Source organism: Lygodium microphyllum, chromosome 30, assembly GCF_053477565.2.
Source record: "Lygodium microphyllum isolate KBCC chromosome 30, Lygodium_microphyllum_v1.1.10, whole genome shotgun sequence".
Taxonomy (NCBI): Eukaryota; Viridiplantae; Streptophyta; class Polypodiopsida; order Schizaeales; family Lygodiaceae; genus Lygodium; species Lygodium microphyllum.
Window position 1 is genome coordinate 60,969,796 of NC_141164.1, and position 26,386 is coordinate 60,996,181.

A 26,386-nucleotide genomic window follows, 5' to 3' on the forward strand; every position below is an offset into this window, starting at 1 on the left:
AACACATATCTAGCACATCGTCTTAGGTTGTCGTTCTTTTGCTTTGTAATATAAGCCAAAAAAAAGATTTCGAAGCATTATTATGTATGCCAATAGTTATTTGGAAGGTAACAAAAGATATTATTTGTTAGGTTTGAGTTCTTCTATCTTGTGACGCAAGGCCAAATTTTTGGCTTCTAAAGATTCTATATTTGAATTGTGCATTTTGTAGTACCAAGCTATATTATTATGTGTAGTTTTTTAAATGTTGATTCGACTCATTACAATGTGTAAATTTCTTATAATAAAGATTCCTCAACTTGTACACAAGTAGGGGGTTAAAAGCGATGAGAAGCTACTAGTTGTAGAATTTTGGATCTAATGCTAGCCATAGTTCTGCAACTAGTTGTGCTATCTTCTTTTTGGGTGGGGAGAGGTGCAACACGTGTTATATATTGTATATTGTAGGCACATTCAAAAATGCTTTTATATTCACGTGTAAACTGCAAAGTTGGCACGATTATAGAGGGGTTTTTACACGCAAAAATAAATGCGATTATAAATACTCTTTTTATTAAAGAAAGTTTGCAAAAGACATCGACTTGTCCCCACATAGCCCCATTCTCTTATTTGTCCCCATTCTCTGACTGTGTGTACTAAGTAGAGAATGGTGTGCTTCGTAATACGTATTAATAAGTGATGTTTTCTTATCCCACGATAAACGGCTAATTCTTCGCAGCAAAGTTATGGAGAGATGATGGCACGTGTTCTACGTCTGGTCTGGCCTCAATATGGACGCTGGTTTCTGATCTTGACAGTCACATCTGTGAGAAGCATCTTGCCTATGGGGCTTGAGAAGAGGCCGGTGGTATAGGCAGGGGGGATAACATGTGGTGGTCGGGTGACGGATATGGCAGTAGCAGGAGTACCAGCTGGACCAGGTGGTGAGGTGATGGCTTGGACAATATCGGGCGGCGGCTTTGGGGTTATAAGGGGACGCTCTGATGGCATGATGACCGGCTTGTCATGAAAGGGGGGCTCGATGATAGGCAGACGCCGCTCAAGAGGTGGAGGGCGACGTGGTGATGGAGGAGGATAATATGAGGGGGGCTGATCAGAAGGTGGGGGGAATGAGGGTGGTTGATCAGCAGGTGGAGGTTGCGGACGAGCAGGATAATAGAAGGGTGGATGTCGACCAGCTGGTTCAGGGACACGGGCTGCAGATTCTGGAGGAAGAGCAGAGCCCGGGCGGCCAGGAGGAGGCAGTATGGGAGCGGGCGTAAAGCCTGCATCACCAGGCGCAGCTGGATATTGCACCGCTCCCGTACTGCCGTAAGCAATCCCCACATGCACCTGCCCATGCGGCTCGCCCGTGGCCTTACTCCTGATCGTATAAATACGCGTCACCTTGAAAGGGCTTATCCTACCTGCTTGTGCTGCGCCTGCCGCGGCCACCTCCGTCAGCGGAATCGTCACCGCCCCGATCTCCTTGTCCCCCATCGTCGCCTCCGTCCAGATCTCCACCGTCACCTTTGCCGTCCCGTCCCACAAATACGCCTCCGGCATCATGAACGCAAACGTGTCGTTCCAATACGGGCTCACCCCACCGTCCTCATCCACCATCGTCGAGTATGTCAGGTCTATCGGGCTTATCTTCACCCTTGCGAATGGTTTCATCCTGGAGAGCCTATTCACATCCTCCAAATCCTCCGCCTTGATTATGCTCACCTCCATCCGACGCTCCTCCATTTTGAATGATTGGGATCACCTGATCAAGCCTGCAAGAATTAAGATGCGTTCTCCATTAGCAGCTGCAATAAGGAATTAAGACCTAAGATCGTCCTATACTGAATTCAATTGGGCACAGTTTGATTTGTGATTTGGAAGGGCTTTGTGTGGACTGATCTGCGATCGATCTCGATCGAGAACCAGTGCGAGAGAGAGAGAGAGAGAGAGAGAGAGAGAGAGAGAGAGAGAGAGAGAGAGAGCGATGGATGTTACTTCTACCACGCGCCTGTATACTGGTCACCTTATCTCTTCTTCTCGAACTTTCAGTTTGGCTTGTCTCAGAGACGAGGAGCAAGAAGGGTTGGCCTCATTTAACAGGTTGACGGACCCCCATTATGCACGCCATCTCTCTCTCTCTCTCTCTCTCTCTCTCTCTCTCTCTCTCTCTCTCTCTCTCTACAGTATGCTTCCCAAAGTTCCCATCTCACTCAAAGGACCCCTTTACTCTCTCACATGTCAACTTTCTATCCCTGTAAGCATTCTCTCTTTTTAATTATATACAACGCACACCGTATTTGATGCCTCCATTTAACTGGATGGCGCACAGCGTGATGCTTCAACATAACTCCACATATTTTAGAGTTTGAACTAGATTAGCCACTACATCAAAGAAAGGTGTCTCGAAATGCCAGGATAGATTAGATTTTCTTGCTCTTCGAAATGCTAGAGTAGATTAGATTTTCTTGCTCTTTATCCGTAAGGGTATGACAATTAGCATGTGGAGTCTATGAGATTGATTGCAGTCTTAGGTTTGATATTTTAAAGTTTGAACTAGAGTAGCCACTACAATAAAGAAAGGTGTCTTAAAATCTACAGCAGACTAGATTTTATTTCTCTTTGCCCACAAGGGTATGAAAATTAGCATCTCGAGTCTATGAGATTGATTCTAGTCTTAGCTATGAAAATTAGCATGTGGACACTATGAGATTGATTGTAGTCTTAGATTTGGAGGTTAGTGGGAGGGGTTTTACCTAGCGGCTAACCATTACATAGACAACCTATTAACCAAGTTGGTGCAAGTGAGTTAAAAAATGTTAGCAACCATTTAAAGAATAGCAAAAGTGACACAATTCATGAAAGACATAGAGATTGAACTCAACCATATGAAGTTTGTGTTATCATAATGAAATTGACCTTGGTACTTAACTAGTTTCACCAATAAGTTCTAATAGGAGCATACTCTGTTACATGCTACTATGGAATAGAGTAGTCATGGCAAAACAACTTATTTATTCCATATAGCTAGTTGTTTGCAACAGGTATCTTATCTAATGCATGTTTGTAGAAAGTATTTTAAGAACGCTTAACAATGTCTAAAAGACATCAAACTTTTGCCAATTATGCTTTCTTGTATGCCAACATACAAGAAATACAATGTCAAAACCATTTTATTAAAGCTTATAGGCACCAACTTCTTATGATTACGTGCAGTACAATAATGATATTCACATACATATTGAGTAAATAATAAAAGATCTTTAATCTTTGATTGTCGTAAAGTATTAGCACTTATTGTACTTTATGAATTTGTCATGTGGTTCTTTTTGCTTGAGGCCTCTAAAGTTTCCAAAAGAATTATTTGGTTGTTAAAATTTAGTGGATCACAATATCACAAAGATGTAGTGGGCAAATCAAGGTATATTGACAAGCATTTAAATGAGTAAGTTGTTTTTCATGTTAATAAAAAGAAAATTTGTGAAAACTTGAAGTAACAAACAAACAAAGTGAGGTGTTGTACAACATGATTAGTACAAACTATACGTGAGCATGAATGTAGAATATCATAAAGATTAAAAGGAAAAGTGAGGGCATGCTATGTTGAGTGCTTAGAGCAAGGTGTGCATGTGAGAAGCAGGAAACATATTATTGAAATAGAGGAGAAATAGAGATTCACTGATAAATGAATATTGGTTATATTCAAAAAATAAGACTTGCAACACTACCATGACATAAAAATGGACAACTATTTGGTTTCTCTTGTGCATAAAGTATTATTATTATTATTATTTATTGATTTTTATATCACCATCATTCCAACATACAAAGGATTATGCATGTGCAAGGGGAAAAATTAGCAAGGATTTAGCCCCTTGCAAGTTCAAATCCTTGCTATCCATGTTAAAGATCTTAAAACTTACAAAAGCACTCTATCTATTTAAAAAGATAGAATATGAAAATATGACAACTATACAATATATACATGTTTAAATCCCATTTTAAAGTTCTTTGACTCTAGAAAGTAGATAATCATATATCTTATATATTATTTTACGTACTATCAATGTTGGATATGCCTTGGAGACACACGTGAGGCTCGCTCTCTTGGAAGAGAATGTAATGGCAAAGGCTCTGAATGCATACACACAATATGTGGAGTGAGAGGATGTGCCCCCTCTAAGTCAATATCTTTCTCTAGCTATTCTTACAAAATTGGATTAATAAGACAAGATATATCTCCACAAAGGAGGATTGCTCTAATAATAATATATGCTAAGACTTGAGCTTACATCTACATATGGAAGACATTAAATAGTACACTTAGAACTTCATAGCAATCTTAAACTAAATACTTAAAAGATGTATAAGAAGCATTATACACCAGACATAGACTAAGTGTACACTAGGCATAAGCTAAATGTATGCCATGCATAAACTAAAGACTAAAGATATGCTAGGCTAAGAATAAGTGTACCTTAGGTATATGCTAAGAGTATACTACGCTACTAGTATGTTGCATGTATACCTAGCTTACACTAAGCATACATTACTCTAAGGATATATTAGTCGTAAGGCTAACTAGATTATGCTTAGAATACCCTTAGCCTGGTGTATGCCACACACTTGCTAATGGTGATGCCAGGAGGCATATTCTAGTGTGGATTCCGTGAGGTTTTGTGGTGGATTCCATAAAATTTTATTAGCGGGGCTCATACACAAGGTGAATTCTTTGTGCGAAAAGTCGATGGGGACGCCTATCCTTTTTGGGCGTCTTGTTAATTTAATGTGCAAGTAGGTGATTCCATAGCGGGTGATTCCGAAAAATACATATTTAAATTAATAGATGTTTATGAGATTAAAGTGTACACTCGTAATAAATTAAGGTTAGGATTGAGTTCTAACCAATTTATTTATTTTGTAGCTGAAGACTGCTAGGTATTCACTTTTGTCGATTTAATTTTATTATTTTTCTAACAATTGTGAATGCTTTATTTGATGTGTAGAGCAAGCAGCGGTGACATTGGGAAGCATTGGAGAATAACATGCATTCAAATTATTATCAATTTTTTATGGGCGCGTATCTTAGGCATGGCGCTAATATTTTGATGCACTTATTTATAAAAGCACTTGACATTTATTTATTATTTTTGTATGCGCATGGGCGCACAATTTAAATATTTGTATTGGACATTGTATTTGGGTCCTGCCCGACTCCTTGGGCGCCCAATAGCTTTAATTCTTTAGTGGCACAAAAGCAAACACAAAAGCTAAAGCGTGCTAATTGTAAATTGGGCTATTTTTGAGCTTGGAGATCAATAATATATCAAATACATGCTTTGTGGAGCTCTCACACAAGGCATGGGGGGAGATTGTACCCAATTAGTCTCTTGCTTTATGTCGTGCAAGCTTTCTTCCTTGTTTTTTGTGCAAAAGTAGAGTTCTTTTGTTCTTGGGGAGCTTTTCGTGCTCACTACGCGCGCATACGGCGTCCGATCTGTGCACCAGTGGTATAAGAGCGAAGCTAAGATTGAGAGCTTCCAATCGCTTACCATCTTGCGCGAAGACGGAGCTCCTGGAACAATCGAGCTCTACAGTCAGTCTCATGGCAAATGGTCTATATGAGCATGTTCTTGGCAGTCAAGAATCCCCTGCTGTACACTCAAATCGTGAGGGACCGGCCTTTGCAGGCGGAGGACCATGCGGAAAGATCCTACATCAAGTCGTTGATTTCTTTTGATCAGATAAGCAAATTTCTATCCATAGCCATTAAAGCTTGGAGAATAAGCTAGAAAGCTTTAAGGGAAGCTTTTAAAAAAGCTTCAAATCTCATTTTTTTTCGTCGGCGGTGGCAATATGTACTACACGTCGTCGAAACGGACTTCAACGTCCTCTTGTCCTTGGAAAATCACGATTAATTTAAAAAAAAAACTAAAGCCTAGAACCCCAAAGGTTCTAAAGTTTCCAAGCTTCAATTTCAATTACCTACCATAGAGGCAGTTCCTATTTGATTATACACGAACCTGCTTACAATTCTCTAGAAGCCCATGTTCACACCTGTGGACTAACAGAACCAGATTTCAGCGAACAGTTGGCAACACACAGTCTATACGCAATATTATCTTCTTGGAAGACAACCGTGATATCAAATTTCGCAATCGCAAAGGAGAGATACTACAAAAGCCAAATTTAGAAATATATATATAAGCCTTGTAAACCCGACTTTGAGCTACGCTCATCTCGCTAACAAAGTTTCGAGTGTATGAGGTCTTTTGGAATTTTGCAGGATGTCTAATCAAACCATGGAAGATTTTATGGCTGAAGGTGACCTACCCCAGCCAATGATGGAGCAAAAACTGGATTTGATTATGATGCAGCTTCAAGAGGAACTAAGAGCATGATAAACCTTGCAAGCTCACTTGGCCAATCTGCAACAATCTACCATCGACCAAGATGGACTGCAACCTGAAGATCTTATACGACGTACGATTGATGCAACACTTGAAGCGCAATCTGTTCGGAAAGAAACAAAGATAAGTGTTTCGTACTTTCAATGGATCACGTGATGGAAAGATTGCACTTGCTTTTATCAGTCAATTTGATGATTATTTCCATGAAGAATCATATGCTGAGAAAGACAAAATTAAATGTGTCACTAACCATCTAGTTGACCGAGCATCCCTATGGTGGACTGTTGTCCGCAAAAGCGTTGATTGTCCCACTACTTGGGAGACTTTCCAAAAGAAATTTTTGCAAAATTTCCTTCCACCCCAATTCCATGAAAAAGTAATCAAACAATGGGATCTTCTACAACAAAGGGATCGTGAGCCTATTTCACAATATACTGAGCGTTTTTGGAACACTTTGTTGCAACTACGAATGCTCGAAGATGTACCTGAAGCAACCCGTAAACGCAAGTTTATGTCTGGCTTACTTGGACATTTTTATGTGGAGGTCAATATGTTCAAACCAATAACTCTTGAAGATGCAATTTCCTTAACCCATGACACTAAAGACAAAATTTGAGGGCGAGATAAGCGACCACAACAATTTCAAACTAATGGTAACTTTGGTTCCAAACAATTCAATTCAAATTTTTGAAGATTCAATCAAAGTCCTTTTCTTCCATCTTCATTCCGTAAATCTTGGATACGACCACCTGTCTTGCCATCAAACACAAATTCAAATCCTAAGCCATCTCCCCAGTCAAATCCCAACATTCCTAAACTTCTTGCCATTACCAATAATGTATCCAAAGCAAAACCCATAGTTTGTTACAAATGTCATCAACCTGGACATCTAGCGGCCAATTGTTAATTCAAAAAGCCGGCTGTTTATATCAATTATTTGGGAGCAATAGAAGATGAAGAATGTGAAGAGATGCCGGATTTCACGGAAGATGATGACGACATTGGTATTACTTCAGATACTTTGCCAGGTATGCCAAATCTCCATTTCTTATTAACAATGAAATGTCGTGCATGGTAAAGAAAAGACTATTTTACATGATGATGGGAGCACACATGACTTTATTTTTGCAAAATTGGTCAAAGAATTGAATTTACCTACTGTTTCTATACATTATCGCATCAAGGCTCCATTCCTAGGTACGAGATATAATGGAACACAAGAGGTGCATGATTTAGAAATTAAAATTGGTGATTATACTGAACGAAGAAATTTCTTAGTTGTGCCTTTGCAGTTTAGTGACATTATCTTAGGAATGCCTTGGCAATATCAATACAATTCTGATATAGATTATTCTACACATTCAATGAAAATCCATTCTCAAGGAAAACAAATCACATTGCATGGTATACATACTCTCAATAATTTTCCATTGCTTACTCATACTTAGGCTAAACATGCATTATGAAAAAGTAGCAAATCCTATTTAATATGGGTGAATGAAATTAAACCTAAAGAAAACCAGATGTATCCTAGGCATGCACAATTTCTTTCCCAATTCCAAGATTGTTTTATTGTGCTGATTTACCACTTGGATTACCACCTGTACGTCCTGAAGATCATAAGATAGATTTAATTCCTGGATCAGAACCACCATGTAAAGCACCATATAGACATAACTTGATTGAACAAAAAGAAATTCAAGCCCAAATTGAAGAATTGCTAACGCGAGGACTAATTAAACCTAGTAGTTCTCCATTTGGTGCACCTGTCTTATTAGTGAAGAAGAAAAACAATACCTATCGCATGTGCATTGATTATCGTTCCCTAAATAAAATTACTGTTAAGAATAGATATCCGATTCCTAGGGTAGATGATCTTATGGACAAGCTACAAGGATCTGCCATATTCAACAAGATAGATCTTAAATCTGGATATCATCAAGTAAGATTGAACAAATCTGATATATTCAAAACTGCATTTAAAACACAATTTGAACACTATGAATTCTTGGTTATGCCTTTTGGTTTAACTAATGTACCAGCCACATTCAGTCATATGATGAATCGAATATTTTTGAAGCATCAGCAATGTGTCATTGTTTTCTTTGATGGCATATTGGTTTTCAGTAAAAATGAGAATGAGCATTATGAACATTTGTCTTTGATCTTTAAATTATTAAAAGAGAATCAATTATATGCCAATCCAGAAAAGAGTGATTTTTTTCAAACAGAAATCGAATATTTAGGATATATTATTTCATCTGAAGGTATTAAAGTCGACCCTAAAAAGATAGAAGCAATTTTAAATTGGCCGATACCCAAAAATGTGCATGAATTACGTTCTTTCTTAGGTCTTGCTAGCTTTTATAGAAAATTTGTGAGGAATTTCTCATTGCTTGCATTACCTTTGACAAAATTATTAAAGAAAGGCATCGTGTATAATTGGTCTGACAATCAACAAAAGTCCTTTGATTTGCTGAAACATGCTTTAACTCATGCTCCTATATTACAATTACCTGACTTCAACAAACCATTTTTCTTAGTAGTTACTGATGCTAGTGGATCTGGAATAGGAGCAGTCCTTATGCAAGATTCTCATCCCATAGCCTACTCTAGCTGCAAACTCAAACCTACTGAACTTAAGTATTCTACCTATGACAAGGAATTGCTAGCTGTAGTACAAGCTTTACGTTAATGGAAACATTATTTAATGGGATCTGAATTCATGATCAAAACTGACCAACAAAGCATTGGACATCTCCTTAGTCAACCACAAATATGTGACCGACACATTAAATGGGTTGCTTTTATTCAAAGTTTTCATCCACTTATACAATATCAACCTGGAAAAGAGAATGTTGTTGCTGATGCTTTAAGTAGAAGACCGACTATTCACAATATTTCTGTGATATCATTTGACTCCCTTCTACCTATGAAAGATACTTATGACCAAGATCCTACTTTTCAAGCTGATTGGAATAAACTAGTTGCAAATAATTGGATTCCTATTGATTCATTGTCTTACACTAATGGATTTATGTTTTATGAAAAAAGATTATGTGTCACTGTTTCATTTCGATCATTTGTTTTGCATAAAATTCATTGTCCCCCATACTAAGGTCATAGAGGAATTATATCTAGTTTGCGTACACTAATTGAAGATTTTTATTGGCCACACATGGACATTGATGTATCTAATTTTGTATCTGAATGCCTAATTTTTCAAAGAGTTAAAAGGCACCATGGTAAACAATATGGTTTACTAATGCCTTTGTCAATTCGAGCACGACCATGGAAACAGATTTCAATGGATTTTATCACTGGTTTACCTAATACTAAAGCTAATCATGATATAATTTGGACTATTGTAGATAGGTTTAGCAAACAAGTATATTTTTTTCCATGTAAGAAAACCTTAATTGCATCTCAAGCTGCTCAACTATTCTTGAAAACTGTTTTCACTAGCCATGGTTTGCCAAAAGTTATTATTTCTGATCGTGATTCTAGATTCTACAATAATTTTTGGATTACTTTCTTTGCTAACTTAGGAAAAAAGATTGATTTTTCATCTACCTTTCATCCTGAAACAAATGGTCAAATAGAAGCTACTAACAGTACCATTTTAGATCTTTTGCATGCATACACAATTTCAAAACTGCAAACATGGGATACATATTTATATTTACTTCAGTTTGCATCTAATAACACACCACATATAGCTACACAGAAAGCACCGTTTGAAATTATTTATGGATATCGATTGCCTACACCTGTTATATCATTGTCAAACAAAGCTCAAACTATTGATGATATTGCTAACATGCATGCTACTATTTTTGATGAAGTTAAAGATATGATTACTAAAGCCCAGCAATCATACACAAAACAAGCTAAAAAGAAAAGAAAAGCTATGAGTTTTAAAGTTGATGATTATGTTTGGTTACGAATTGAAAAGCGAAGATTACAAAGTGTTGACAAACACCCCGTTGTAAAATTAGCGCCTAGATTTTATGGACCATTCAAGATCATTCACAAAATCAATGACAATGCATTTAAACTAGAATTACCACAACACTGGAAAATCCACAACACCTTTCATATTAGTTTACTATGACCTTTTAGAGGACAACTACATGTACACCCTGTCTATGAAAACCCTCCTTTGCTAGAAGAAGAAACTGAAATTCTTGAGCTTGAAACTATTCTAGATACTGACTTTATGACCACTAGAACTGGCCGTAGATATTCTAGATATTTGGTTAAGTTTAAAAATCATCCTGTGGAAGAGGCCCAATGGATGCACGCTCGAGACCTAAGTGCTTTCCCCACACTGCTAGCTCCACATTGAGCTAATAGCAATTGAAAACAATTGCTATCCCACCCCGGGGGTATGATGCCAGGAGGCATATTCCATGGTGGATTCCGTGAGGTTTTGCAGTGGATTCCGTAAAATTTTATTACTGGGGCGCATACACAAGGTGAATTCTTTGTGCGAAAAGTTGATGGGGACGCCTATCATTTTCGGGCGTCTTGTTAATTTAATGTGCAAGTGGGTGATTCCATAGCGAGTGATTCTGCAAAATACATATTTAAATTAATAGACGTTTGTGAGATTAGAGTGCGCACTCGTAATAAATTAAGGTTAGGATTGAGTTCTAACCAATTTATTTATTTTGTAGCTGAAGAATACTAGGTATTCACTTTTGTCGATTTAATTTTATTATTTTTCTAACAATTGTGAATGCTTTAGTTGATGTGTAGAGCAAGCAGCGATGGCATTGGGAAGCATTTGAGAATAGAGTGTATTCAAATTGTTATCAATTTTTGATGGGCGCACATCTTAGGCATGGCGCCAATATTTTGACGTGCTTATTTATTAAAGCGCTTGACATTTATTTATTATTTTTGTATGCGCATGGACGCACGATTTAAATATTTGTATTAGACATTGTATTTGGGTAGTGCCCGACTCCTTGGGCGCACAATAGCTTTAATTCTTTAGTGCCACAAAAGCAAACACAAAAGCTAAAGCGTGCTAATTGTAAATTGGGCTATTTTTGAGCTTGGAGATCAATAATATATCAAATACATGCTTTGTGGAGCGCTCACACAAGGCATGGGGGGAGATTGTACCCAATTAGTCTCTTGCTTCATGTCGTGCAAGCTTTCTTTCTTGTTTTTTGTGCAAAAGTAGAGTTCTTTTGTTCTTGGGGACCTCCCGGTGCTCACTACGCGCGCATACGGCGTCCGATCTGTGCACCAAATGGTATGCTAGGCATAAGCTACACATACACTAATCATATGGCCAAACATAGGTTAACCATAAACCTTGTGTAGGCCATGTATGCTATATTAAGTCTTAGCATTGCATACACTAAGCCCATTAGGGGAGATTCGAAGTCATTTTTTTCCCCTTATAAGAAATTGAGTAGAGAGAAAGTGCACTATAATTTTTTAAAAAATATTCTTGGAAAATAAAAAACACAATCTAGAGGGATGTTGTCCCTTTTTTACTTACTTTCATTGTCAATGATTGATTATAAATAAAAACATCACATGCAATTATCAACTGCAATGACTTGCTATCACTGGTAGAATCTTCCCTTCAATGCCTCTCTCAAAAATTTCCCTCTTCATTTTAAAATTTTTATTTTGGACTCTAAACCATCTCCATATTGTAAGCATGGATCACTTCTTCGCAACCCGATTATAAGCATGGATGACATTTAACGATGTCTATACCATCTCCATATTGATCTAGAAGATGAGTATAAGCTTGTTTGTAAAAGAAATAAGGTCATTGTGAATACACCCAGTGCAATGAAAACATTAAGACTAGAGGGTAAAAGGAATATTGATCTATGGACTAATAGAAGGTTATATCTTGTTGATCTTATAATAAGAAGTTAATTCTTCTTGAAGGGAGAAGTATGAGTGAGAGCACAAACAAGTAGAGAAGCAAAAGAGGTGTGAGCTATGGTGGATGGAGCAAGAGAGTAAAATAGAGAGAGACTAAAGATGTGGGAACTCTAACAATTGCAATGTGTTGCCAGTCTCCCTTATTCTATTAGTCACTAAACGAATAAAGAATGAAGTGACAATGATGGATGCCTACCACTTGTAGTACAAGTAGTATAAGTATAGTGAATACATAGACTGTGTAAACACATATGCCTTTACCCCCAACAACCTCCCACTTAAAACGAAATTTGTCTCTAGTGAGAAGAGAATAAAAAAAAGGTGATGAAATGCAAATGTAAATAAAGTAAAATAATATGAGGAAAGAATTCATCTCATCCAACACCCATCATCTTCCTAATGAAGGCAAACCACTTTGTTGATAGGCTTTTAGTGAGCAAATCTATAGGATTTTGGTCAATTGAGATCTTGACAAGCTCAATAGACTTTCCTCAGTGACCTCTCTAATAAAGTGGTAATGCATCTTAGTGTGCTTTGTCTTCAAATGGAAGACTGAGACTAAATAATACTCAAAGAATCTGAATGTAGTACTAAGGTCTACTACTAGACAGCCTAGCTAGAGAGCATCCTTGCAAGCCTCATTGGCTACAATATACTTTTCCTCTATTTTAGATAGGGTTGTGCATTTTCTCACCCTAAATATGCAAGAGATAGTACCTCTAGCAAAGGTGAAGACATAGCCAAAGGTGGACTTTCTACTGTCTACATGTCTTGCATAATCAGAGTTAGTGTACCCCCCACGACTCTTGTATCTTGGCCACTATAACAATATATGTACATATCTATAATTTCCTTAAGGTACCTCATGATACCCTTCATAGCATCTTGATGCCACTTTCCTCGGGGAAGTTAATATATATATATATCCTTGACATCATGTGCGTTCAAGGCCTATTTGTAAATATCCTTATCTATGAATTTTTCCTAAATAAAATATAACCATTTTCTATTCAATCTATAAATAATCCATTCATATTACACCCTTCTGTATGTAAAAAATATATAACTTTGGTATATTATTAAAAATACCTTATTTTGAACCCACGTGATGCACACATATATTCATGAGTAACTTACCCGAGCCACTTACCAGGTTTAGCCATATAGCATGCCACAACTCCCACCACAAATGCTATATTAGAATGAGTGTCTATCATGGTATACATCAAACTTCCCATTGCGGATGCATAAGGGATCTTGGTCATCTTGGCCTTCTGCTCACCTAACTATGGACAATCGGCCTACTGACTTAACCTTCATATGAGAAGATAAAGGAGAGTCAATTGACTTAATATCCTACATATGAAACAACTCAAGGACTTTCTAGATATACACCTTTTATGACAAGTAAAGGAGCTCTTTAGAGCAATCATGTGTGATGTGCATCCCAAGAATATGTGAGGCATGTCCCATATCCTTCATCTCAAAGCTCTTCTTGAATTAGATTTTCAAGACATCCATCTCATTATGAGTGCTCCTAACAATCAGCATATCATCCACATAGAGTACCAAAATCATAAGACTACTATCATGGGTCTTCTTTGTATATAAACACAAAAACATATCACTCTAGGTATATCCTTGTGAATACATGAAAGCATTAAAATTATGATATCATTTCCTAGGTGCCTATTTGAAGCCATAAAGTCTCTTTTACAACTTGTACACTAGGTCTTCCCTGCTTTTTTTGAGTCAAAGCCCTTAGCCTACTACATATAAATCTCATAATGTAAGTCCCATGTAAAAAAGCCATCTTTATATCCATTTGATAAAGATCTAGATCTAACTATGCTACTAAGGCCAAAACCAATCATAGGATAGTAATCTTGACTACAAGAGAGAAGACTTCATCGACGAAGTCAATACCATGCTCTTACTTAAAACCCTTAGCAATCAATCTGACCTTATACGTTGTCTTGGAAAGTATGCTTTTCACTAGGCAAAGAAACCATATCCCACGTATGATTTTTCTGTAATGAGTCATACTCTAACTATATAGGCCTCTCCCAAGAGTGACTATTACCTTTGCATATGGCCTCATCATAGGTAAGAGACTCACCAATATCTATCACCATAACATAATCCAATATCACATTGTTGGGATCTACTCTAATGCCTTACTCTCCCATAACATGGCCTAAGTATTCAACTTCATCTTCCATGAAAGAACACTTCATCATCTTGGCAAAGAGTGTGTGTCTTTGTAATGTTTGAAAAACCTCTTCTATATGCTTCAAATGCTCATCCTTGTATTTGCTATAGATAAGGATATCATCAAAGAAAATAAGAACTATTTTGGCTGTAATATTTTATTCATGAGGTCTTGAAAAGTAGCCGATGCATTGGAAAGTCCAAATGACATAACCAAGAAGTGGTATACTCCTCTTTCAGTCCTAAAAGCTATTTTGAACTCATCTCCTTCCTTTATTTGAATGTGATGATAATCCAATCGAAGATCTATTTTGGTGAAGATCTTTGCATCTTTAAGCTCATCCAAAAGATCATCAATTCGCGGAATAGGATACCCATTCTTGACCATTGACTTGTTCAAATCTTGATAATCAATACACATACAAAATGATCCATCCTTCTTCTTGACTAAGAGTACGAGAGAGGTAAACGGTGATTGACTTTGCTGAATTAAATCCATTTGTAGCAATTCTTTAACTTGTCACTCCATTCTTCCCTCTTAAACTTGGACAAGAAATAGAGAGGTTTGTTGATGGGCTTCGTGTGGGGCAAAAAATCAATAGGATGGTCAACCTCTTGCTTTGGAGGTAAAGATAATGGTGAGTGAAATAAATCATTGTATTCCTCCAATACCTAGATGATTTGATAATTGCTCTTCATCTACTTTTGCAAGAAAAAAAGTGAAGATGCATGATTTGGCATTGATTTCTTTTTGCAATTTCTTCATAGAGATAAGCTCTATATGTTTATAGTCTATGGATTTCAATTCTATGTGCTATCTTTTCCAATTAAATTACATTTACATTTTCTCCAAATCTAAAATAAATTTGACAAGTGTCTTCAGCCAATTACATCCAATAACAATGTCAATAGGCCCCATATCCAAAGTGATCAAGTTCACTTGCATTGTGCAAGAGGTCGATAGCTCAATTGAAGTACATGGACACACTTCTTTACTAGACTCATATGCACCATTGTCCACTTGTATTCGTAAGGAGGAATCCATGTCAATGGGTAGCAAATAATGAAGCTGTGAGTGCTGACTGTATCCACTAAAATGTGTGTAACCTTGCCATTAATGATACATTTGAGTCTAAGTGTACTTTTCCTTTTGCAACCAGTCCATGCATCATGTGAAATGGTACATAAGAAAACATGAGAATCATAAGTACCACCTAGATCAAATGAAAATCCATCCATGGGATCATAGAATCCTTTGTTAGTGGCATCCTCTTCTTCATGAATCTCTTCGACCATTGGGTAAGCATCAACATCATTCAGTAAATTTTCCTCTTGATCTTCTTTTTCCCCAACTTCCACATCTTGAGTGATCACCATATTGATTTTTTAATTCTTAGCTTTGCACTTTAGCTTATGATCTTGTGACCACTTCTCCCCACATTTGAAGCATAATCCTTTGGCATGCATTTCTCTAAGCTTGTCATGAGGAAAAAAAAGTTGCTGTTAGAATTATTTTGGGATAGTTTATGAGCATTTTGAGCTCTTAAAAAAGTGCCTCTTGTCTTAGCCTCATTTTTGAAAATTTACCCGTGTTTATGTATATAATTTCTACCCTATTTAGAGACATAAACAGTAGGAAAAGTTGACACTTTGATGTTATAACTATTTTGATTGTTATAACCCATGTTTTCTTGCTTAAAAGAGTCTCTTGATTGACTGAAAAGTTGTCATATTTTGTAGGCTGATTGGAAATATTATTGCCCATACTCCTTTACTGAAAATTTATTGCATCTCTCTTGTACTTCAAAGAATATCTTTTAGCCAATTGTATGGCCTCTGAATGTAATGCTTTTGTTTTTTGAGCTCCTACCTCCAATTATAGGGTAGGGTCAAGACCAAAAATGTATTTATTCAGCTTAGCAAAATTTAAAATTCCTTCAACATACATGGAGAGATTCAAGTAGATGTTGGAATAGTCTATAACTGACATTCCTCTTTGAGCACATGCATACCATCATCTTTAGAGCCTTTCTTTTTTCAAATGAGAAACAAAAACATCAATCATTCCTTGCTTGAACTCCTCCAAGTGAGAAAGTTTTGCCCAATCTTGTGCATGTAATGCCACCAAGTATGGGCGTAACCTTCAAGATGAAGAGCCATGAAATAAATCTTGGCTTCTTCACTTCTAGGATAAAGGGTTAAGTACAATTCAAGCTTATTAATCTACTCCTCCCATTTTGAAGGTGAAGCGTTATTCCCTTTGAAATTAGTGATATTGACATTTTCCTTATATTATTTTTCATCGTAAGATGGTTGCCCATAAGAATGTTGCCTCCATGAATCTTTGTTCCATCATTTTTTTCTAAAAGTAGGTGGCCAAAAACCATGAGATGTGGGTTGACCATTTGAAAAATGGTCTTTGTTTGAGATGTCATGGGTTGATCTTCGCTCATCATATCTTCCATCTTCATAAACTTTATTGTTGACTGCATTTCCTTTTTGTACATTTGAGGGCTGATGATAAAATGTCTTATAGAAGGGGTCACATCCATGATAATCATCATCCCATCGATTGTTGTCTTGTTTCCCTTCATGTCTATGATTATCTTTTGGTCTGCTAAACTAAGGCCTTATGTTATGAATGCCATGGATATGTGAAGGGTGACGTTGCCCCTCAGTCTAGATGGTTCTCCTGAGGTTCTCCCCTTCAAAAGTATGCATAACTGGCTGAGAACTATCTTTGTTTGGATAGGAAGGATTACCAACAAAGGGGGTTGCATGTGGATCTTTAATAGTTTGAGGTTTGCCTTATGGCTTGCTCCCAATTTCCTTTATGGCTGAGATGAGTTATTGGAATAAAAATTTGTTGATTTGATGTAGATCAAAGGTTCCCTTGTTTACTTGTGCCATGCCTTGCAACAAACCTTGATTCATATGTGTTAAGCCTTCATTAAAAGTCTTCAAATCCTTAGAAAGGCTTTCATTGACATATCCCAACTCTTTTGATAGGAAAAGGTAATCATTTATTGCATGCACTTTATGTATGTCATCCCATTCTCCTTGGTGTGTGTTGTAAGCAATCACAATGCTTAAATCTTCATCTATTTGTTCATGGCTACAAAAAGATGCGCCTTGGAATAAGCCTGGCAGAGACTCCACACAAATACACAAGACATGGTGGTGATACACAAAATACAAAAAACCTACTAGAAGTTTTCTACTAGTTTTAAAGATTCATTTATGTTGAAAAGATTATTTTGGATAATTTGGAAAATGATTATGATGATGAGCTTATTGTATGCCAAGAGCTAATGCAAAGTGATGTGCATAGAGTAGAATTTCCATTTATCTTTTCCTCTACTCTTGATGAAGATTATTTTTATGACTTGTATTTTCATGGTTTGTTTTCCAATGAGAGTGGTAAAGAAGTTATCTTGGATATTTCTTCTGAGGACTCTCATCTATTTGGTATATACTTGAGGATGTTTTGAAGAATGTTGGTATTATGCTTATATTGGAAAGGTCAACACATGTTATGATGATAGAAGACACTATTTCTAGTATTTGGCAAAGTATTTGGTGGATGGATGCAACAGTGTGTGGTGTCCAAGGTATCAAAGAATGTTATATGATGAAGCTAGTAGGATTACTACTTGATGAGAAAGTAGTATGGGATTTGAGATGTGGTCAAAGCTTTTGCTTTGTAGGAGACCAGGTCAAAGGAAGAAATTGTGCTTATTGGTATGTATATGCCTACATTGATGCAAAGGTTTGTTCAAAACTTCTTGGATTTCTTACTTCGATGCATACAAATATTTACAAAGTTTGTAGTTTTTGAGAGAGTGGTTATGGAGTTTGGAGACGAGTAAGAGAGTGAATTTTTTGATGGAGCAATTTTTTGTGGGCATGTTTTCTATGGCGCATAATAGCAGGCTAGAGTATTCATATGTAATTGAGTTGTATGGTTGTTCTATGTTTTCTTATGGCCTATAAAAGTATCTTGCATGGAATAGTGAGGATGTTATCTATGTGTTTGATCTAGGAGTTCAAGAAGTATACTATATAGGGGAGTTTGATCAGGAGAGCATAATTATTTTTGTGTTTGATCCAAGTATTCAAAATATCTTCCTTGTTATTCATCACAGTGAGTGTGGAATTATTTACATCTTTGATCCAGGTGTAACGCTACACATGTATGTTTGCATACCAAGGGGAGAGCTAAATATGTCACACGTTTTTGCGAGAGTTTGATCCTCCTTAAATAAGTCAAAAAACTTTCTCCTAGTGAATGATGTCAATGTGCTTTGGCATAGCTTGAGAGTCCTACCAAGCATGATAACAATCCAATTGGAATATGGTGTTCACAATCTAAAAGACATAAAATTTTGGACAACAAATGAATCTTGAAGGGAAGGATCTAACAAAGATACATAGTGACATCTCAAAGGAAGTTGAGTATGAGTGCATGCTCAAAGTCATAAGTCATTGTGTTTTGAATAGAAAAATCAATCACAATTAAAAATGTTTATGATGTTTGAAAAGAAAATGATGGAGAAGTAGTGTGTTAAATAGTTTAGCTTTTTGAAAAGCTAAGACTGTTGAGCTTTAGCTTTAAGAAAAATATTAAATTAAAAAAATAAAAAACACAAATCAAGCCGAGAGGTATAAAAGAGAATGTGGTCGTTTTTTAGCAAAAACCTACTCTCTCCTAAATAGTTGGATGATACAAGATATTATGTATATTTTTGTGATTCTGCATGGAAGATTACCCATGGGAGAATCTTGCCTTTGCTCAAGGTGCCAACACTGAAAATATTTATCCCTTGCTTGTATTTATCCCTTGCTTGTATTTGGGTCTATTGACCATGTATTACCTATGGCTAACATACCACATGTATCTTTATGGCATCATCACCTTGGATACATGTCCTTAAAAGGAATGAAAATGATTTCTCGTCTCTGTAATATATTCCTTTCCTTGCTACAAATGTTTTGATTCATGTGAGCCTTATCTTTATGATAGGTAGAATATAGTTCTCGTAAGATGTCTGGCATTATGCACATGGGTGAGCCTTTGGCTCTTATTCATTCCAATGTATGTGGTCCCATGATCTATCAAACAATCACTATAAGGTGCAAAGTATTTCATGACTTTCATTGATGATTTTTCGCATAAGGTCTGGGCACATCTCATAAAGTAGACATTGGATGTATTGGCTACCTTTTAGCATTGACTTTACTCATGTTAAGGACCATCCTACGTATATATTGAAATCCTTAAGGTCAGATAATGGAGGTGAATATGTCTCTAAAACATTTGATCAGTTTTATGATGAGAGGGATATTAAGTGATGTTAATTGAGATCCCCTTAGATCCCACCTCAAAATGATATTGCAAAGTGTATGAATAGGATGATTCAAAAGAGAGTTCATAGTATGCTTAGCTAGGCAGGCTTATCGTAGAATTTTTAGGTTGAGGTATTTACCACTACCATACACTTGATAAATAGAACCTCATGCATTGTTATTAATTGTTAGGTTGTAGAGGAGGCATGGTATGAAAAATCACTTTCATATGCTCATTTGCATTTCTTTAGATGTGAGTCTTTCTATTACATTAGGGGAGTTTTGAGGTCTTGAAAATGCCCTATAAGCGATCCTAGCGAGAGAAAAAATTTTGGAAAATAAAATCATTTTTTAGACTTTTAAAATTTTATATTTTGATAAGTAATTATATCAAAAATTGTTAATAAGTCATTGTCGTGATATTCTCATGGTCACATTAAACCTAGAAATCTAGGCCACTAGAAAGGTGACAAAGATTGTCATAATGAATATCTTACTCATTCTCATTAAAGTGAAAACTAATATTCAATTTAATTTTTTTTCAATGTTTGATTACTTCCCTCCATTCTCACTCTCTTGTTTCTTTCCAATCCTTACTAGTTTCTTCTTTGTTTTCCTTCTTGTTTCTAATTCGCATAGTTTTTCAATCCAAGCTATGGATCAATCATTCAATGATCTTTGTAGCTCTAGTAAAAGACCTCTATATCATATTCATTTTGAGTTGGATAGTGAGTATGAACCAATAAGGAAGAGAATAAAACCCATTACTATCACAAAGTCTACGAAACATATACTCAAGTTTGAAGAAAAGAAGAATCTTAATATTTGGTTAGATGGAAAGCTATATCCCAAAGATCCTAGCAAAAATAGCACTCCACCTATCTATGATAGCTCTTCATTGTTGAGGTCCATTTGTGATGGTTATAATGGGTTTCTAGGTTATACACTGAACTTGATTGTAGAAAAGGATGTCCGCTGATTGGAGAACCATGTTCTATCAAAACATAACAATGAGTTTTTGCATACACTAGAGGGATATCAACAAAGGATTCATTCATTGGCGAAACACATCAAATCTTATCAATGAAAGTAAACTATTTTAGGCCTTAAAAATCAGCAAAAGGCTCTTAAAAATATTGAGAGTCTTAGACAAGAAGGAGGTGGCTGTAGTAAAAGAATCCAAGCAGCAAGGTACATTTTTTTTCACTTTAAAAACATTAAATATGGCTTTGTTTAAAATTAATTGTATTGATTTCTGATGTTGATTTTGTTTAGGTCTCTTCTTCGACTGAATGCAAGTGAAAGAGATTCTTTAAAAGCATCTCAATGTTATTATTATCTTTTCCTTAGTAGTTTCAAAAGATATTTTGGAGAAGAAGAAATTTAAAAAGGCAAAGAAACAATGATTGGAGTCATTTATAAAGGATCATCATTTGGATATTGAGTTAGTGTAAAAGACACTAGATAATATTGGTATTAATTGAGATGCTTATATACAACTTTTTCAGCTTTTACAATCAAATATCAAGTAAGGACAAGTACACAATTGCATACGTCCAAAGCCATCTGTGGTTAGAACTATCAAACAGAGAGTGAATAACAAGGTGATGGAGATTCTAGGCGAGCCTTTCCATATCAAGGCTAGCTTCAAGGGCAAGAAAAAGGAAGTTGTATTCAATGAATTTAATAATATTTTCCTTGACTTGCCCACCCTATAATGTTTAATGATCAGATTCTATGACTTGTCTGACTAGAAGAGGCACAAGGAGTGACTATATTTAAAGTTAAACTTGATGAAAGCGAGATTCTAAAATGCGTAAAACTAGAGAGTGTCTCTATTACCTTGATGAATAGAGCACTTTCATCATATCATTGCAATCACTTAATATCATTTAGTGTTCAATCGGAACACAACGTCTGGTGGTTAGGAGCATTCAAAGTAGATATAGAGGATTTTGATATATTGTATTGGGTTTTTCATCGAACACCAATACATGATGTTATTAAGAGACAACAAGTAGGAGAAGAGCTATTTGTTGAAGGATTTGTAAACTATAAGATTAAGTGGCATATAACTAGTGACTTAAAGGTGCTTAAATGTATGTACAATGTATCAAAGGGAGCCAACTCTAGATCTCCTTGCCTATATTGCATTGCCCTAGCCATAAGGTTGAACTCAAGCAACTAGAATAGAGCTCCCTCTGAGACACAACAAGGATCCATAGTTTAAGCCAGTCATAGATATTCCTTTAGTGAATGCCCATATTTGTACACTTCATGTGCTTTTCAAGATAATTAAAAATCTTGTTCATCTTTATATAGGATTTGCATGGAAGCTAAAGCCATTATCGGCTAGAGCAGATGCTATAACAAGGATTGAAAAAGTCTTATCTGCAATTGGTCTGCATGGTGATAATGTTGTTATTGAACCAAACCTTCAAAAGTCTAAGGATGGCAATTGTGTCCCCAAAAAGCCATCTATTGGTGGAGTGAATGCTAGAAGGTTCCTAGGCTTTCATGGGAGACTTGGTAAGATAAAATCTAGGAATGGTAGCTCAACTATTAGATACAATAAGTGGAAGTCCCTACATAATATAGTAAAGGATCATACTGATAATGAACAATCTTGGAATAGAAAAGCCAATGTTTGGAAAACAGTAGACAAAATATTCTTTTATTATGATAAAATTGAGTGGAACGATGATGATCTCAAAGACTTCAAAGACCCATTGAACCTTTTTAAAAAGACAATGATGAGTGACTGAAGCTTGGGATAATCAACACTTCACTCACTATATGGTAAGAAGTTTGCATATGTATCTCTTTATTGTCTAACTCATATAAGGTTTTTTAATTGGCTTTCTTTATTTGTTAACTATGAAACAAATTTTATACAACTATGCTCCATATTTTATCAAGAAATATGGATCTCTATCTATCTAGTCAACCCAAGGTATGGAACAATCACATTATCAAGCAAGAATAAAATACTTTAAACACACAAGATATGGAGGTGGAAGAGAGGTCTTTCAATGGTTCTACATACAAATTTGGCACAAATTCAAGCTCAAAGACACAACCGCATCATGTAATACATCATCTTTGGCAAGGACTATATCCACTCTTACCCAAAGAAGAAAATAGAGATATTTAAACTCTTGTGCAAAATGGTTACAAACTAGACAAAGAGATGGAAAAAGATGGGTTTCAAAAAACCCTTAACATATTTTAGTTTAACTTTGAGTCTTTAGTTTCAAGAAATTCACTAGGTCCTCCAAAGGATTCTTTTATTTCATCCCACTAAATGAGACCTCTACATTTTAGGAACTCTTGTTTCATATGGCCTGGAAGGAACTTCAAATTCTTGGCATCTCCTATATGGGAGAGCAAATAAGAGCAAAGAACTCCAAAGTATATTGCCCTAGATCCATTGTATCTAGGCATGAAGCAAAAAACTATTATAGATTATTCCTTCTCCACCAAAATTATCTTGTTTAAACCTCTATTGAACACTTGGGATCCAATCACCTTAGAGATAGCTTTCAAAGCCATCATTGGCAAGCTTGGAGAGCTTGACAGCCTGCTATGATAAATTGCGATTGTTTGACACCAAGGCCTTGACTTTTTCCAAGTTTCAATGGCCTTAAGCCCTTTGCTCTTCTAAGAAAGTGTCTGCATCTTCAATTTCTATTTGCACCATAAACCACAATAGTATAAGATGTTAGTAGATAAATATCCAATAATATTTGTTTATAATTCATAACATACTCTAATATAAACTACAATGGATATCTTAGAATTATCTTTCATACCTTGGGGTTTTTATCTTCTTTAAGAAGACTATCATCATAAAGATTTATTTAAAAAAATCATTTCTCCTCTAATGGAGACTTCACTTTCTCTTCATACCCCATGTTATCAATACTAAGTCTTTGTTGAATTTGTAAGAACTCTTCATCTATAAGTATCCCCCCTTTTCATATTCCACAATCAGATTAATACATGAATGCAACACTACAGAGTTGTCTTGATAATTCTCTTCCTCAACATTAAGACTTGCTAGCAATTCTTGTTCATATCTATAAAATTATTATCATTTTGACCCCATGCTGCAAGGATTGCCAAGCAGTAATCTTCTCTGAGATCAAAAGGTATTGAATATCATTTAGCAATACATATCTCTTTTGTTGATGAGATATCTAGGAAATGTTGGGACACATACAAAAAGACATGTTTTAATCTCTGCACTTAACTCTATCTCCTTTTCTTCCACTTTTGTAATGTTCTTACTTTTAAACAAAGCAACATCAAATCCCTGCACTAATTGGTTCTCAATATCCTCTTGAAACATTTTCCCCTTCTCTTCAACCTCTTTGTATTTTCTTACAATATCCTTTATCTTCTTCTCTTGTATTGTTTCTAAAGAATAACTATCCATATATTGAAGATATATAAGAAATTCAACATCCTTCTTTACAAGAAGACATTGATGTTGATTTTGATGAAAATGGCAATCTTCTTCCCACTTCTTGAATTCCTCATCAATAAGGATAAACCCTTTTTGCAAAGTTGTTCTAGTAGCATGGGTAGCTTCTATTACATCACTATAATGGACAAATCCCTCAATCTCTAGGCCTTCCACATGTCTATCATAAAACTCCATAAAATCCTTTAGTTTGTCTTAAAGATCCTTCAAGAGCTCTTGCAAATCAAAGGGAACATTGAACATATCTCTGATGTAAACAAATCTAGATGAATTTTCAGTTTCATGGAGAAAATCAAAGAGCTTTTCATTACAAGTATCCTCAAGATCATCTTCTTCCATTGCCTTTAAATAAAACTTCATTTTAGTCATCCTGATTACTCACAAAACCAAATCCTAAAAACAACAAAGTAAATTTAGGGACACAATATACCAATCCACATTTGCTCATATCCACAATATTAAAGCAAGATTACTAGAAAAATTTAGTCAAATCCTTCATAGAATTTCTGACTACTTGATATTTTGTCAAGGACTCACTCTTGGCTTTAAAGTTTACCCTCATGATATATGACATTCTCACTAAAAATTTATAAGTAAGGGTTCAATGTTATCTCCCTCATCTTAAATCAACAAACAGAGAACAATGTTATCTTTCTTCTCTTAAACCAACAAACACAAAAGAATGAGCAACAGTGATACTTTACTTCATTCATCTTGCATGTCTAAATCCCTAAGATATCACACATGTTAAATTGGTCAAAATACAATAGCAGTGCCTTATAAAAAGAGAATTGGCCCTTTGAGCACCAGAGGAAGCATGCAATTTTGCATCTCATCGATAAAGTTTTGTTTTACATTCAAGACTCATGAAATGGGACAACAATGATCCAAAACACTTTGTAGTTGATAAAATCATGTTTCATACATTAGTCGATCCAAAAAAATTGATGAACTCGTGTTTCATACATCTAAAAAATTTGTCTAAGATAATGCATTTAGAACATCAAAACCACATCATTTAAAATATGTACAAGATTAAAGTAACATTAATAGAAAAATTTAGTCAAACCCTTCATAGAATTTCTAACATCTTGATGTATCTTCCTCCTCTTAAACCAACAAACACAGAACATTGTTCAACAATGACACCTTATTTCATTCATCTTGCATGCCCAAATCCCTAAGATATCACACATGTTAAATTGGTCAAAATACAACAGCAGTGCCGTATAAAAAGTAAGTTGACTATTTGAGCAGTAGAGGAGGCATGCAATTTTCCATCTCATCGATCTGTTTTTATTTTACATTCAAGACTCATGAAATATGACAATAATATTCTAAAATCCTTTGCAAATGATAAAATTGTTTGATACATCAGCCAATCGTTTCACAAGAAAACTAACAAATTTGATCATCTTTAATACATTGAAATAGCTTATTCACCTCTTTTTTAAAGGATTGCAGAGAAAAAATGACAAATAAAAGTTTAGTACCTCTGAGAATTGTATTACCTATGGAGAATAAATAAATTTTTGTAGAAATATGTGTGATTTGGGCTTACAATGCACATGAGATCAATGGTTTGTGCTCGGGTAAGTTACTCATGAATATGTGTGTGTATCACGTGGGTTCAAAATAAGGTATTTTTAAAATACAATTTTTATACTTTTTTTTACATATAGAATGGTGTAATATAAAGGGGTTATTTGCGGATTGAATAGAAAGGGGTTATGTTTTATTCAGGAAAATTTCACAAATAAGGATATTTATAAATAGGCCTTGAACACACGTGATGTACAAGATATACATATAGTAACTTCTCCGAGGGTTTGTGGAAGAGAAAACAAAATGTGTGGAAGAAAAATTAACATAAACCCAACCTTGAGTTGTTGTATATATATGATCATTTGCACTAAAAAATTAGAGCCATAAAAGTCCCATCATGCCAAAAATGTCAATGACACATGGCACAAGTTCTAAGACAAAATGGTCTACCCGTCATGCGTGTCAAGTTAAGTGTGCGTTATAACAG

General features: G+C 35.7%; 1 protein-coding gene across 3 annotated transcripts; it reads right to left on the minus strand.

Annotated features, from left to right (window-relative positions):
- Positions 1-526: 526 nt before the first annotated feature.
- LOC148009907 (uncharacterized) lies at positions 527-2,128 on the minus strand. 3 transcript variants are annotated; one of them, XM_087673387.1, is made up of 2 exons: positions 2,009-2,128; positions 527-1,757 (listed from the first exon to the last, which is right to left on the minus strand). In XM_087673387.1, the coding sequence occupies exon 2, from the start codon at positions 1,726-1,728 to the stop codon at positions 766-768; it is 963 nt and encodes a 320-aa protein (XP_087529513.1). In that variant the 5' UTR covers positions 1,729-1,757; positions 2,009-2,128; the 3' UTR covers positions 527-765. The 3 variants fall into 3 exon arrangements, with proteins under 3 accessions (XP_087529513.1, XP_087529511.1, XP_087529512.1); XM_087673385.1 differs by having other exon boundaries at positions 1,981-2,117; XM_087673386.1 differs by having other exon boundaries at positions 1,994-2,078.
- Between the last annotated feature and the right edge of the window lie 24,258 nt (positions 2,129-26,386).

What these genes read in the sequence shown, in the direction of transcription:
- LOC148009907 (XM_087673387.1), bottom strand. Translation starts at nt 1,728, where the DNA reads ATGGAGGAGCGTCGGATGGAGGTGAGCATAATCAAGGCGGAGGATTTG.